Source organism: Tamandua tetradactyla, chromosome 14 (assembly GCF_023851605.1).
Source record: "Tamandua tetradactyla isolate mTamTet1 chromosome 14, mTamTet1.pri, whole genome shotgun sequence".
Taxonomy (NCBI): Eukaryota; Metazoa; Chordata; class Mammalia; order Pilosa; family Myrmecophagidae; genus Tamandua; species Tamandua tetradactyla.
In genome coordinates, this window is record NC_135340.1 from 67,102,303 (window position 1) to 67,116,869 (window position 14,567).

General features: G+C 45.3%; 1 protein-coding gene across 1 annotated transcript in view; it reads right to left on the reverse strand.

The window, feature by feature from the left end:
- The window catches only part of MYO5C (myosin VC), a 123,764-nt gene that overhangs the window by 68,211 nt on the left and 40,986 nt on the right, over positions 1 to 14,567 (reverse strand). Inside the window, exons 12-19 of the mRNA XM_077127917.1 lie at positions 11,446 to 11,586; positions 9,882 to 10,007; positions 7,632 to 7,715; positions 5,602 to 5,736; positions 5,049 to 5,146; positions 4,070 to 4,156; positions 2,789 to 2,900; positions 1,813 to 2,024 (exon numbers count right to left, since the gene is read on the reverse strand). Of these exons, the coding sequence (XP_076984032.1) occupies positions 1,813 to 2,024; positions 2,789 to 2,900; positions 4,070 to 4,156; positions 5,049 to 5,146; positions 5,602 to 5,736; positions 7,632 to 7,715; positions 9,882 to 10,007; positions 11,446 to 11,586 (995 nt within the window). The remainder of the gene's footprint in view (positions 1 to 1,812; positions 2,025 to 2,788; positions 2,901 to 4,069; positions 4,157 to 5,048; positions 5,147 to 5,601; positions 5,737 to 7,631; positions 7,716 to 9,881; positions 10,008 to 11,445; positions 11,587 to 14,567) is intronic.

The window sequence follows — 14,567 nt, forward strand, 5'->3', positions numbered from 1 at the left end:
GGTTGGCAAATGGCCTGCTGCCTGGTTTTGTAAATCAAGTGTCATTGGAATACCACTGCATCCACTATTTGCCTATTGTCTATGGTTACTTCCATGTTACAACGACGGAGTCAAGTGATTGCGACAGGTACCGTACTGACCTGCAAAGTCTGACATATTTTCTATCTGCCTTTTGTAGAAAAAGTTTGTCAACCCCTGTCTAGAGGACTGGAAGTGATGACAAAATTCTTCAGAGTTTATAGTCTCATAGAGCAGAGCAACTTACAAACGGCCCACCAGGGTCAAAGGAAAAAAATAAAATAAAAACTACTAAACACCATAAGCAAGAACATATGGAAAGAACAATTGAGCAATGACATCATTAGAAAGTAGATGGGGACCATTTGTTATTCAAATAATGTATTTATTGAACACCTACTACATGACAGCCGCTGTGTGAGGTCCTAGGTATGGACACATGGGGAACAAGACAATTATAGTCCCCAACCTCACGGAGCTTTGGCTCAGATGAGTGCGTTTCGGCCACAGAAGCCCTTGAATACCATGGCAGAGACCGAATGCTACTCTCCAGGAAACAGAGGCATTCCAAGCCTTAAAGGAATGAGCAGAGCAGCAGCTTCAGAATGGTAGGGGAGAGGGAGGCAGGTGGAAGGTGGTGCTGCAATGCTTTCAGACAAATAACAAGGACAGCCTAAACCAGGACATGGGGCAGCAAGAATGAGAGAAACGGGGCAGATGCAAAAAGTAGGTAGGAATAGAATTCTCAGACCATGGCGATTCCCAAACAGAAAAGTGTGTGGGTTTAAAACAGAGAATAATTACAATTTCCTGCCCTGGAGACTGCTGTAATTAACTGAACCAAGAGGCATGGGAAAGCAAGCAGGTCTGGCTGTGCATGGATAAGACGGTCTCCCGGTACGAAGGAATGGCAAGTCTAGTTTGGGGCACCTGGTTAAGACTGTGGGGTGCCAAGTCCAGTTGCTGCTGCAGGCCAGATTTTAGCACAGAAAGAGGTCAGGCTCAGAGACGTGGTCTGACCTTAAACACCTGTCATCTCAACCCTATCCTCACAGCATCCCAGGGTTGGGGGCAGGGCAGACATGCAAAAGCGTAATTTATCCAGGAAGTGTGTCCACCACGTTAGCCGGCCCACCCTCCGCTGGCCCCACCCTCTCCATCGGGCACCCTGAAGCCACAGAGCGTCATGCAATGACTGGTCCTTCGGTGGGCTGCCGTGTCATGTGCACTCAGGACCCCTCAAGGAGGATGACTGCATGTGGCAGGAGCAGTGCGGCTGGCAGAACTGCCTTCCTCTCAGCTGTCCCCTCCATGGGACTGCTCCAAGGTGGTCTCCTGCCAGGGGATTCTATGACCTGTTTGCTGGCTGCCACGGGTCCCCTCTGGCCTTGCCTGCCCCCCACTCTCTGCAGGCAGGGTTGAAAGTGGCTTCTTCTGACATCTTCACCAGGCCCCTGCTGGTCTTAGGCACTTAGAATTCCTAGGGGAAATGGGCCCAGTCCCTCTCTCTAGTCTCACCAGGAATTCTGACCCTCTTCAGCAACCCCGATCAGGACTTCCTCCCTTTATGTCCTGGTCACTGGTGACTGCACACAGGGGTACACCAGGCAGTCAGCCCTTCATGCTCCTGAGGGACGCTCCTTCTCACCTCAAGGCTCTTGGCCATTAGAGAGGACCCCCACACGCCTGCCTCCTGGGGCCCGGGGAAAGAGCCTTATCCTTGAGTCCCTGCCCCCTGGAGGATCCACAAGGAAAGCCCTTTCCTGCCACACGCGTTCCTCGATTCCATCACACCTCACGGTTTGCTGACCCCGGAAGTACTGCTGGATTATCAGGGCAGCTCGTCTCTCTCGGAGGAACTTTTGTCTCTGGAGCCAGCCGCGGATGTGCTTTTGTATAACAACACAGCTCTGCCTCAGTTTATCCAGTCGGAGCTTCTCTAAATAAGCCACTTGTCCCGCTCTGAAGAAAATTTTGGTTTTACCAAATTGGTACTGATTAGAATCCTGGAAGAGAAAAAAATGATATCATAAGAAATCAAGTCTTTCAGATTTTCTACAATATTTGGAAAACATGTTTAGAGACTAAAAGAAGCCCAAGACATTTTTTGACCTAACTGCTCTTTGGCATACAGCAGAAAAATTCTGACCACGTTCTAGCATTTGCTATTTTAACTGTTTGTTTAAACTCACTTTAGCAGAAGAAGTGACATTTAGGTTAAAGTATCCACCAGGTGAGCGCGAAGGGGCGTGCAAGTTCTCTGTGATTCTCAATCCGGCTGTTAGAGGACTGCCTCCCTCACATGGTTGCCAGGAGAACCACGTGAGGTTCTGTTTTTAGAATTTGGTTTTCTGTCTGTATTTTGGGTTCTCATCACTCCCTTTCCTGGCCGCCATAATCTCCCCCATCTCTTCCCACTGGCAGTCGTTGTTTTAGCGACAATCTAAATTCACACAGGCCGTGTGTCTGGAACCACACTTTACTTGGTCACCATCTCTATGGACTGTGCAGTCAAAGCCAGGTCCACAGTGCCCCCAGACCGCGGGAGACCCGAGCAGCACAGGAGGGCACTCGGGAGGCGAGGGCTTAAATCTGCACAGCAGGCCCGAGTGACCGTCTCCTTAGCATACACATAACATGCTTGGCATGCTTTCTTTCTTCTTAGGCACTTGGGACTATGATCCCGAGACTCTAAGGCAAAGACAGAAAAGACGCTTGGGGGCTGCGCATCTTGGTAAGCCCATGATGGCAGGAGGAGATGAAGACTAACCTGGATGAGCCTGTGTAAAACCACCTTGCACACCTCCTTCTTATCACTGAACGAACGCTCCTGCTTGGTCATGAGGATGCCATAGCGACTAAAGAACTCAATGTACGTCCACCTGGAAAATCAAATACATGGACCTGGGAGTACATGCAGTGGGATTTAAGCAAGGCCGCTGAACAGGCAGCTCTTCGAGTCTCGGGTCCCCAGTGCCGTACCTGCCACTGCGGCCTTGGTGGCAGAGGAGTGATGATGGCCCTGGCCTTCGTTTCTCATCCTCCCTCACCAAAATCACTCTCTGAGCATCTCTCTCTGCTCATTGGGCTGTTTTTTTGTGAATGCTCTTTCTTCTGCCTCCAGGCCCCTTTCCCTGGAGCTCTGGGAAGGCAGCAGGTGCACTACCTGCTGAGATGGGGCGAGAGGGGCACTACAGTGGCCTGCATCCCCACAGACCTGCTGCTCGCCCTCTCCTGGCCTTCCCAGGATGCCAAGAAAAGCCTTGGGGGGCACCTTACAGAGGCCAGAAGGGCCAGTGCAGTCTCAGCCCCGTGCTCTGCACATACCTGACATTGAGCACCTGTGCTGGTTTGCAAGGATGCATGTCCCCTAGAAAAGCCATGTTTTTCTACCCCATTTCATAAAGGTAGAATAATCCCTTTGAAACTGTTTGAAAGTTTGAAACAGTTTGAAACTGTAATTAGATCATCTCCCACGAGATGTGATTTAATCAAGAGTGGTTGTTAAGCTGGATTAGGTGACAACATGTCTCCACTCATTTGGGCAGGTCTTGAGAAATTTCTGGAGTCCTATAAAAGAGGAAACATTTTGGAGAAGGAAGGAGATTCGGAGAGAGCAGAGAATGCTGCAGCACCACGAAGCAGAGAGTCCACGACCCAGCCACCTTTGTAGATGAAGAAGGAAAACGCCTCCCGGGGAGCTTCATGAAACAGGAAGCCAGGAGAGAAAGCTAACAGATGACGCCGTGTTCACCATGTGCCCTTCCAGATGAGAGAGAAGCCCTGACTGTGTTCACCATGAGCCTTCTCACTTGAGAGAGAAACGCTGAACTTCATTGGCCTTCTTGAACCAAGGTAACTTTCCCTGGATGCCTTTGATTGGACATTTCTATAGACTTGTTTTAACTGGGACATTTTCTCGGCCTTAGAACTCCAAGCTAGCAACTCATTAAATCCCCCTTTTTAAAAGCCATTCCGTCTCTGGTATATTGCATTCCGGCAGCTAGTAAACTAGAACACCCTCTTCCTCACCACAAGGACCGGAACGTACCTAGAAGGGTAGCTCTGTGCGCTGATGCGAATAGTTTCTAAAACGCCGCAGGCTCTCAGCTGCTGAACTATTCTTTTGGAGTCAAACCTTAAAGAAAACAATTTTATATTGTGAGGCCATCATAAGAGGTAAATGTGCCCGTGCACAGGCATGGCAGACCTGCCTAGCCAAGACCTGCTGGGGACAGGGGCTGTGTGGCCCATCTGAGTCATTCCCCTGCCGACCACACAGCAGCCACTTAGCACATGTTTACTGAATGTTAATGAAAACCGCTCCACCTATGAAACAGCTCAGAAAGCTGTAGGTGGGACATGCAGAAAGGAGGAAGGATTCTGACAGAGGTGATTGGGAGAAGGCTTTGAGGGGAAAATGGCATTTGAGCTGAACTTCAAGCAACAATGAAGGTGGAAAGAAATGTTTAAGTTTGCTGTGTCTAAACACCCATTTGATGTTTGAATTCCCTTCACAAAATGCACAGCAGGTCACCCTCTGACTAGGTCTGACCCTTCTGTTGAGCCACAAGAAGTCACCCCCTCTGTAGGCAGTTCATTCCCTCAGCCAACACCCAAAGCCATAAAGGGACTCTCCAATTCCACTCTCAGGTTTTGGACTTCCTCACTGAGCCCCCAGAGAACAAGTCTAATTTTGCATGCCATGCTTGAGGATGAATCTCCTGAGCCCTCTAACCTTTCTTCTACAAACAAACATGGATTGCTCTCACAGTTGAGGGGCACAGTCTAGTTTTCTTAGATGCATTAACTACACTTTCAAGTCTAGTCCCTTTATTCCATCCCGGGAAGGAGGTGGTTTAGCCACAGGGCTTGTGCTAACGTTATAGGTAAGGGGCAGGATTGTTTAAGGGAGTTATTTAAGACCCAGAACCAGAGTCAAGTTCAAGACAATTATAAGCAAATTCTCCAACCTCATGACAGAAATTGTTTCCGCCATGTTTTCATTCTCCATTGCAGACGACACTTACTCAAAGGGTAATTTCTCATCATTTGGCTTGATGCAGCGTATGTAGTGGGGCGTGGTCGCATTGAGAGTCTCCATGAGCAAGTACAGAGAGCTGCGGAACTAGGAGACAAGGTGCAAGACACTTCAATGCTGAGATCAAATGGAGCCGAATATCCAAACGTCCACCTTTGGTAAGTTACTCAGGAAGAGGGAGAATTAACTTCATGCATAAAAGTCTAACCTGAAGGGTTCTGATCCATTACTGGGTTCACTGGGCATAGAGTGAAGCTGCCTGATCTCCTGGACAAGAACACTGCTCTGTCCACTGTGCCCGAATGGCAGTGACCCTAGGAAATCAGGTCACTGTGCAAAGGTGTGGTTCGCTCAGCTGTGTGCTGCCTTGGAGGCTGTGGGGTGGCGACCAGTGAACTATGGCTTTCCTTCGCAGCTGTGTGCATTTTAGATTTGAAAAAACCCAGCATCATGTCCAGGCCTGGAACAGGGTCCTGGGAGTGCCCGGCACCCTGGCACTGGCTATGCCCTTGGCCCCGCACCCACCGACACCTTTTTGGTACCTTGCTCCCAACTGTGGTCCGGAAATGCTTGTTGTTTGGCTTGATGACTTGTTTTGCAGATTTAACTGTGATGGCTGAACTGAAACGGGAAGAGGGAACTGGATTTTCTTGAAAAAAGCTGGCACAGAGATGAAACTGGAAGGAAAAGAGAGGATGTCAACATCCAGTAGTGTTTGTCCATAGTGGTCAGCTGGCACAAGCCAAATAAACGGTCTTGGCAACCCCACCTAAACAGTGGGGTGAAGTAAAGCCTAGGTCAGATTCTCCTAAACCTTCATTATCTACAAGGAATTGTTCCCATCAGAGAACTGGAAAGGAGAGGAAAAGTGTGTGAATGTCCGTGTGTGGGTATCACTCAAAGGGCCAGAAAAGTAGAATATTTACTATCTACTTCCATGGTTCACATTGTGTCTCCACCTGGGATCTCCTCTCCTGCAGCCCACACTCTGTCCCTGCAGATCTAAGCCTGGCCCCTTTAATCAAGCGTCTGTTAAAACGTCCCCCAGCCCCGCTCCCTGTACAATACCTTCTTTGGTGCCTCAGCGTGGATTAACCCCAACTTCCTTTGAACTGCCTTAATCTTTTATTTGCATCTCTCTTAAGGTGCTTATTGCTTTCTACCTTGTATCAGTTTTCTTTAAATGTCTTATTTTCTGTCTTAGAGACAATCTCATCTTTTTTTTCATTTAAACTAGACATTGAAGATTCCCCTCAAGGCTGAACCTGCCCGACGCATCCTTGTATGGCCCCGTGGAATGACTGAAGCTGCCGCGCCCACTATTAGCGGAGAGCATCTCTGTGCTTCCACTCAGTCTGCCTCCATCCTCCAGACCGGCCGCAGGTGAGCTTGGGGGTGAGCAGATAATTGGGGAATTAAGTCAACTACTTTTGTACATGAGAATCAGGCCCTTTCTACATTGAATTCACCATCACAAATGGTTAAAAGAACCGAGGTTGCTATGGCCTGCTATTTATTTAAGATCATTCTGGTGCCCAAACTCAGTTGAAAAACTGTCAAAACATGTAAACCTCCACAAAGGACTGGGTTCTTCTAAAAGAAGGAAAACAAGACAAATCCAATAACTAAACTTTCACAAAAACAAAAGCTTATTTCGCATGAAACACTGTTCTCAAAATTCAATTAAGAAATGTTTAAAGTAGAAAAGACAAAGCCGTAAAGTTCTTCTTTTGGGGTCGCTATTTCTCACGTGGAACTGTAGATTGAAGGAACTTCACATCACTGTCACTCCCTCTAAAGTGTGAGCCCCGTGAGGGTAGTAACCCTGCCTGCCTTGTACCCTGCAGATCTGATCTCTGCTTTTGCAGGTAGCAGAGATTCACATTCTTTCAGAAGCTAAAAACATATTTCAATTCAATTCTACAATAGTTACATATATATTTAAACACTTTTAATGTGAAATATAACATATATTTTAAAAAGCAATAAGTTGCAAAGTATATGGCAACAAGTAGTTATAGAACAGATCGCAGAGTGTGGTATGGGTTACGGTTCCACAATTTTAGGTTTTTCCTTTTAGCTGCCCTAAGACACCGGAGATTAAAAGAAATATCAATATAGTGATTCCGCATCATACTCATTTGTTACATCCTATTTTCTCTGTTGTAACTCCTCCTTCTCCTTTAATCCTTTGCCCAATATTTGGGGTTATTTGGGCTGTGCCCATTCTAACTTTTTCATGTTGGAAAGGGGTGTCTATAATATGGGGTAGGATGTAACTAGTTGATGTTCTTGGAGAGGTTGGTCCCCCTGGGTTTCAGGATACAATAGTTATTTTTTGTATGTATAGCTTATAACTTGCCCCTGCCTGCCACCCTAACCCTTTACTCTTTCCTGATACACAAATAGATCCGGGTCTTGGGGGATTCGTTATGATATGATATGATATGACATGATATGATAGATATGATAGATATGATATGATATGATATGATATGATAGATATGATATGATATGATATGCTATAATATAATATAATATAATATAAATGACTTCTTAGGACTTTACCAACCTTGCTTGCTCTCAGGGTTTCAACCAGCATGTCGTAGACAGTGTCTCTGTTCTTCTCGAGGAAACCGTCACATTTATACTCTACCTGTGCAGAGAGGGAAATTATTTCAAAAGTGGCCACAGCAGACAGCACCTGAGTATCAAAAGCTTCCCCTCTTTTTTCCTTTTCTTAAGGATTAATGAAGAGACTATAAAAAGGCAATTTCACAAAAAGAGATTCAGTTTCTGTTTCTCACAGCAACCCATCACCTGCTGGCTTAGGAAACTGAGAGCACACCTTCTGTGGGAATGCAGCAGACCCCACCGCCATGCAGCCCCGCATTCTCACAGCCATTCTCACAGCCACACGCGCCCTCTGTGAGGTGTGCGGTTAACACGCGGGGGGCAGGCTTGGGCTCAGCCACCTTCGAAGGCACCAGGAGGATGAGAAAGCTCAGCGGTGTCCACCGGGTCCAAACAGAAATGCTTTCCTAAACCAGCGCATGGGAGAAGGGAAAGAAAAACTGACCACAAACACTTGAGGGCCTGAAGGCCCCCGAGTGAGGGATGGAGCGGGCAAATGCCTGCTCATGTTCGGCCTGGAAAAGCTCTCCCGGCAGCCCACGCTGAGGCCAGCAGGCTTTCCAACTCCCTCAGAAACAGCAAATCCCCGTGGCTGCCTAAGCGCTCAGAACCCAAGAGTTTACATTGTATATTTTAACACGTGATATTGTATTTTTCATACATAAAAAAAAATTAAAAATACATCACAAAAAAATGACAGGCCATATAACTAACCGTGGGGAAACACTTTTAAGAGTGCTGGAATTCTGGAGGCAGAGTTCTGTTTTGCGCCCCCGGGTGAGGAAGTGGTCTTGTTGGTGCTAAGTTTGGGCTGAACACTAGGAATGGTGGATGTTTATACATGCTCCCTAGTGGAGGAAGTCCGAGGTTGCCATATAACTTCTTCCAGAATGGTGGTGAAAGTGTAAAAGGGCAGAGGGGCAGCAAATACAGAGCTTTCCTGACCCAGGGAGACCTGTGGTGGGACAGCATCCCAGCAAGGGCCTCTGCTGGAGACCGAGGGCCAAGGGAGGAGTGCTGGGCGCTGCACTGAAGCGTGGTCATCGTGCTTTCAGAATGATTTTATTTCCTTGGCTAATTAAACTGAGAACCTAATCTAACCTCACAGGGTATGTGCTTTCTTCTCACCCATCCGTAGTCCACTAGAACTACTACATAGTTCTTTAAAGAGGGACTTCTTGGAAGTGTCAGGCGAAATAATAAAATCTGCAGAAACCGTGTATTATAAAGAGACACCCTTGAAGTAAACCTCATATGCGCTTTCTTTGAGGTCTGATTTTTTCCCCCTTTCCTTTCCCCATGGGATCAGAACCCTGAAATTATAAAGGATACCAACCAGAAAATATACCTTGACATATCATCATTCATTTCATATGTATCTTTTTAAGAACCCATCTAAAAAACTCGAAACATTAAAACTCTTATCACATTTAAATTACTGCCTGCAGCCTCTCACTGACAGTATTTGAAGTCATTCTCCAACTATTTCCATGATCCCCGCACACAAGGCTGGGCCATAGAGGAACATCCAGTCCAGAGATGGGTCAGAGGAGAGGGATTTCCTCAAGGAAGGGAAACATCAGAATGAGAACCTTGCTTCAGGCAAGTGGTTATAGCGATTTTCCATTTTTCCCCCCTCCTATTTTCTAAACTTTCTATAATGTAATTTGTTTGGTATTTTTTCTTTTTATAAAAATAACACTTCAATAAAAAATAGGAAACATACGAAGAAGAAAATGAAGGGCATCTAGAAAACCCATCATCTGGAGCTAACCTATGTTACCATTGTAATAAATTTATTGCACTTAAATGAAAAAAAAAGAAAAACCTCAGAAAAGAGTTTACCACAGGAAACAATTACACTGTCTCAATTATAACAATTTCAACGACAGAGGAAATTAATAAGAAGTTAATGAATTTACTGTAAGCTCAAAATCAGAAATGATATCCACTAACAACGCATTTATCTTTAAAGTATTAAAGTTGAAACTCGTGTATTTTGTCATTAAATCAAATTAAAGTTGTCACACACACACACACACACACACACACACTCTCCTCTCTCTCCCTCTCCTGTGGCTCCTTCAGCAGCGCAGCTTTAGATCTAACTGGACCCCCCGCCCTGCCCGCTCCTTCGGGAGACGGCTCAGGTCTGGGGTAAGTAGCCTGTTCAAGGTCCCCTTGGTACCTTATCAGCAAAGTGCTGGATGATGAAGGATGCGTTTGACATTCTGGGTTTTTCAAACAAAGAGTTCTTGTTGACAAAATTATTGTAGAGCTTTTGGAGCCAGTTTTCATCAGTTCCATGTGGTAACTGGGAAAGAAAAGCAAACCAAAAGCAAGTAAGTAAACTACAGACGAGAAATTAATATAGGCAAGGAAAAGCACTAACTTTACAACATGAAGATAATCTGGCAGTTCGTTCGAGTGAGCTGCTGTAAAGGCATAACCTCTTTTTAAAGCAACTCTAGGCATATGTCTTTCCTGGATCTTAACAATCTTCATGGTGATATTTAAACGGCTATGTCAATTTCCTCTTAGAAGAACAAAACATTTTAAACTAAAAGGAAACAGTCACTTAATGACTTAAGAACGAAGAACTGTATTTCTGCAAAACTGGCAGTATCTTCTTAATTTTTTCCAAAGACTAAAGATTCAGGAAAAAATAGCATGGAATCATTACGTGAACATGACTTTCATTCTCAGCTGGATGGGAAAAGACTGGCACCCAACTCTCCCCACCCCCTTGAGATTCTGCCTCAGCAAAGTAGCTTTCCTTGTTTTACTACCTAATTCTCTGCCTCCTTGAGCTAAGCTAGTTGCAAAACTTGTTCCTGATTCTGGTGATTTTGAAACCATCAATTATACTCAGCCTGAGCTCAGGGACTCCAATACCGGGTTTGCCCGAATGCTTCCTACATCAGCTGTTGGGGGTACTGGTCACCTAGGGAATGTGTGCGTGGAGTGGGCACAGACATCTCCTGCAGGCTTCCCCGGCCTCTGCAGCTCCTGCCCCAGTAGACCGTACAGAAGGCCTGGCATTGATGCAGGCCCCTGAGGCACTGCCAAGCCTCAGACACAGCTGGCACCAGATAATATAAACCAGGCGAGAAGAACTGTGACTTTAAGAGTTCTTGGGGGGAAACACCAATAAGTCTCCGGCATTATAATCTTTCCAGGTGCATACAAATAAATCTTCGGGAAAGAAACAAAGTTCAGGTGTGAGCATCAAGATACAACCTTTAAACTAAAAATCGAGTCATCTCCTGGGGATTATTCTCTCCTGTGGCCTCAGGCTGAGCCACTACCGTCCATCCGGCAGGGGAAATAATGAGAAGACTCCTGGAGTCCTCCGCTCACAAATCATAGGATGAATTTTCAGCTACACCTCCTCATGACTCATCGCAGTCAGAAGTAAAAGGAAACAATTCTCGTCAGTCACTAATAGCTGGGGTGCGTCACCGGCCATTTCCAACATTTCCTTCACCTAGGAACAGCCTCAGAGGCCCCTCCTTGCTGCACGTTATCTAAGAGGCTGTGCCTATTACCCAAGGGGGGCTATGACTGGGGTTCACTGTCGGAGGGGGCTCACCTAGCCCTCTGGGGTTCCTGCTGTGCATGATGCCTCCAGCAGTCATGTCCAAACAGTTGGAAAATATCAGGATTTTACACGTCCATTTCAAAAGTCCACTTTGCAATATACTCATCCATTACCACTGGGCAACCGAAAAAAAAATATTTTTAAAAGTTACCAAGCATTCTTCATCCAGTAACTCCAAAATGCCCATTTTTGCTTCAATCAGGTCGATAACCGGTTGATTGTCATAAAAATCTATCAGAGTCCAAGGGATATCTTCCTTCATATATTCTTCTTGTTCAAGTTTAAAGACATGCTGGGAATCCAAAAGTGAATATGGAAAGTAAAAGAGAAATATTGAAGGAGCAGAGTATAAGCATTTGGAAAAAGCAGATAAACTACTGATTTGCAATGTGTATGTTTAAACAGGAAGATCCCGTTGTACAGACAACGCCCGCTTAGGGGCGAGGAGTGCAGCCCGGTGTCTAATGCAGGTATAGCAGTCATGTCCCCTCCCCGAGCATGGCGTGGGCCAGCCTGTGGCCTACTCAGGGCTTGGTCTTCAGTGTGGCCCTGGAGCCCCTTCTCTGCTCGTGGCTTCCTGGGATATGACTACTGCTGCGAGCCAAAGCAGACCACCTCTCGGGCCCGGAAGTACTCTGGCCAGGTGGGAGCCAGGGCCGAAGGAGGCTGGCCACAGGGCCTTTGTAAGTGCCAGCAACTTGGAGGTCTTTGTGAACGACTTGTTTGGGCTGTAGGGGGGTGAGGGAGGCTTCTCAGAGGATGAGAGTCAGCCTCCTCCTGGAAGATGATTGGAAGTTTGCTGGGCAGGCAGGGAGAAGGAAGGAGAAGGAGGAGAACAGCCTCCTGAGAGAATTCCAGTGTGAATGATATGGAAGTTCAGTGAGTGACCTCAATCAGTGGGTGATAAATGAACAACACCTGTAAAGGCTAGAGAGTTCAGCAGTGATGGGAGGCAATAAGGCTGCAAAGGATGACAGATGGATCACATATGGAAAATTCAGGCACTGCAGCCTTTTCCTAGTGGCAAGCAGGACCCACCAAGGGGGGTTTTAGAGGAGGGTTATGATGAGACCTGAGCTTTGGAAAGATAACTCTGAGGTTATACGGACGATGGCTCTGAAGAGGGCAAGAGAGACCGGTTGGAACTCAACCCAATAAATAACGTAGGGCAGCTGGGAGGCTGTGAGAGGCTGGACAGGGTCTCGGGATGAGGAAGCTGAAGAAGAGGGGAAATCTAGGATGAATGTTAGTCTCAGGAGACAAGGTAGATGGCTGTAGTTTCACCAAGGAAAGGAGCACAGAGGGTGGGGAGGCCAAGACAGAAGGTGGCAAGCTCACTTTTAGACTTGTTACTGCTGCATTCCCTGGGCATCTGGGCGCAGGGTCCTACAGCAGCTAGATTTCATGGGACTGGAGACCGGGAGAGGGCCCTCCTTAAGACTTTCTGTGCTGACACCCTAGGAATTGCCCTCCCAGGAGGCTCCGTAGGTTAATAGATGTTTCAAAACAAGAAGAAGGGAAAGGAGCAGAAGAGAAGAAGAATTAGAGGAAGAGGAAGAAAGAAAAAAGGGAACAACAGGCTGGCAGCCTCTGACATGCTGTTTGAAGTAGTGTGTCTCGCATGGGTTTTATTTTGAGGTCGGGGGGATGTGCGTGTTGGAGAAGCACCTGGCACTGGGGCGGGGCAGGGCGTGCAGACACAGTTTGACTTTGGGTGAATTATGCTGAATACAGTGCTTGGAATAAAGGTTACTTGTAGTTATTAAATCCTAAACACCCAAGGAATTCTTGAGGATGTGAATGAAATGGAAATTTTCAGTGGGATGAATTTTATTGCTTATACTTCCTTGGGGAATGGAAAAGGAAAGAAGGTAAACATTTACTGAGCACGATTCAATGTTAGGTCTTCTTCTTATATCCACATGTATATATGAGGATATTATTGACTCATTTTTAAAATGAGGAAACTGAGGTTCAGAGAGTCCAAGTTTCCAGAGGGAGTTGGTGGAAGAGCTGTGATTCAAACCCAGCCCCGTCTGTGCTCCAGCCCACATTCTCCATCACGTGGTGACACCTTTTTCTAGAAGGGTTGTGTGGGAGAATTAAATGTCTCAAAACTGTATTCTAACAAAGGGACAATCCTTCCCGTGGGTGATTATCAGGATTTTAAAGTTCGGTTTCTATTACGATCGATATCAAAATTCTTTTCATGGAAATGTAGTGGAAAGTTAAGGATGGAAGCCAAGGGGGAAACGCGAGTTAGACACATTTTAGCTTTCCACGTGGTTTTCCAGGAATGTTACAAAACATAAAAACGTAAGGATAAAGCTAGTTTCAGAGCAGAGGCATTACAGAATGTCATCTAATCAACCTTTTTTTTTTTTTTTGGAAGTCCAATCAGATTTTCAAATAAGCCCTACTAAGATTTTCAAATAATTTTGCTTCATATACAGTTAAATAATTCATTAAAAAATTAATTGCACCTGTGCACCCCCCAAAAAATTCAACAAATGGTGCTACAATAATGGGATACTCACATGGAAAAAGAATGAAATATGACCCCCACCATACAGCAGACAAAAATAATAATAATTGCAAGTGGTTTTCTCATTTAAGGCAGTCACTTTCAGTACATGATAATACCGTACCATTCTAAACTTAATAATCACACTGATGATAAAACATGACAGTTTCTTTCACACAAAAGATAAGCTCACTAGGCCACAGATCTTGAGCTACATATGTATGTCTCATTTTTAAAAAACTTTTACTAATAAAATCGATCAACATACAATGCAAACATTTTTTTAGTTGCATATTCATCATTTCTTAGAACATTTGCATCAATTCAGAAAAGGAAATAAAATGAAAACAGGAAAAAATAGATTATACCTACCATACCCCATACCCCTCACTTTCATTGATCACTAGCATTTCAAACCAAATTTATTTTAACATTTGTGCTCCTAACCTAATCAACTTTTAATTTCATTGCTCTCTTGTGAGGAGCAAGGGATTGTGCTAAGCTAAGTCAGGGATTCAAAAGTGAGTGTGGTAACACTGCTGTATTTCAAAGATCTTATTTAGGAGGTTAAAATTGTATTTGATACACATAGCATTAGCAAAATGCCAAAGTAATCCATGAATAACAAGTAGTTAATACTTTCTGTCTTATTCACCTTTATATCTCAGCACCCAAATCAGTATCTGGCATATGTTATGGGCACTCAACAATATTATAAATTTTCCCAATTAAAAAAAAAAGACCAAAAC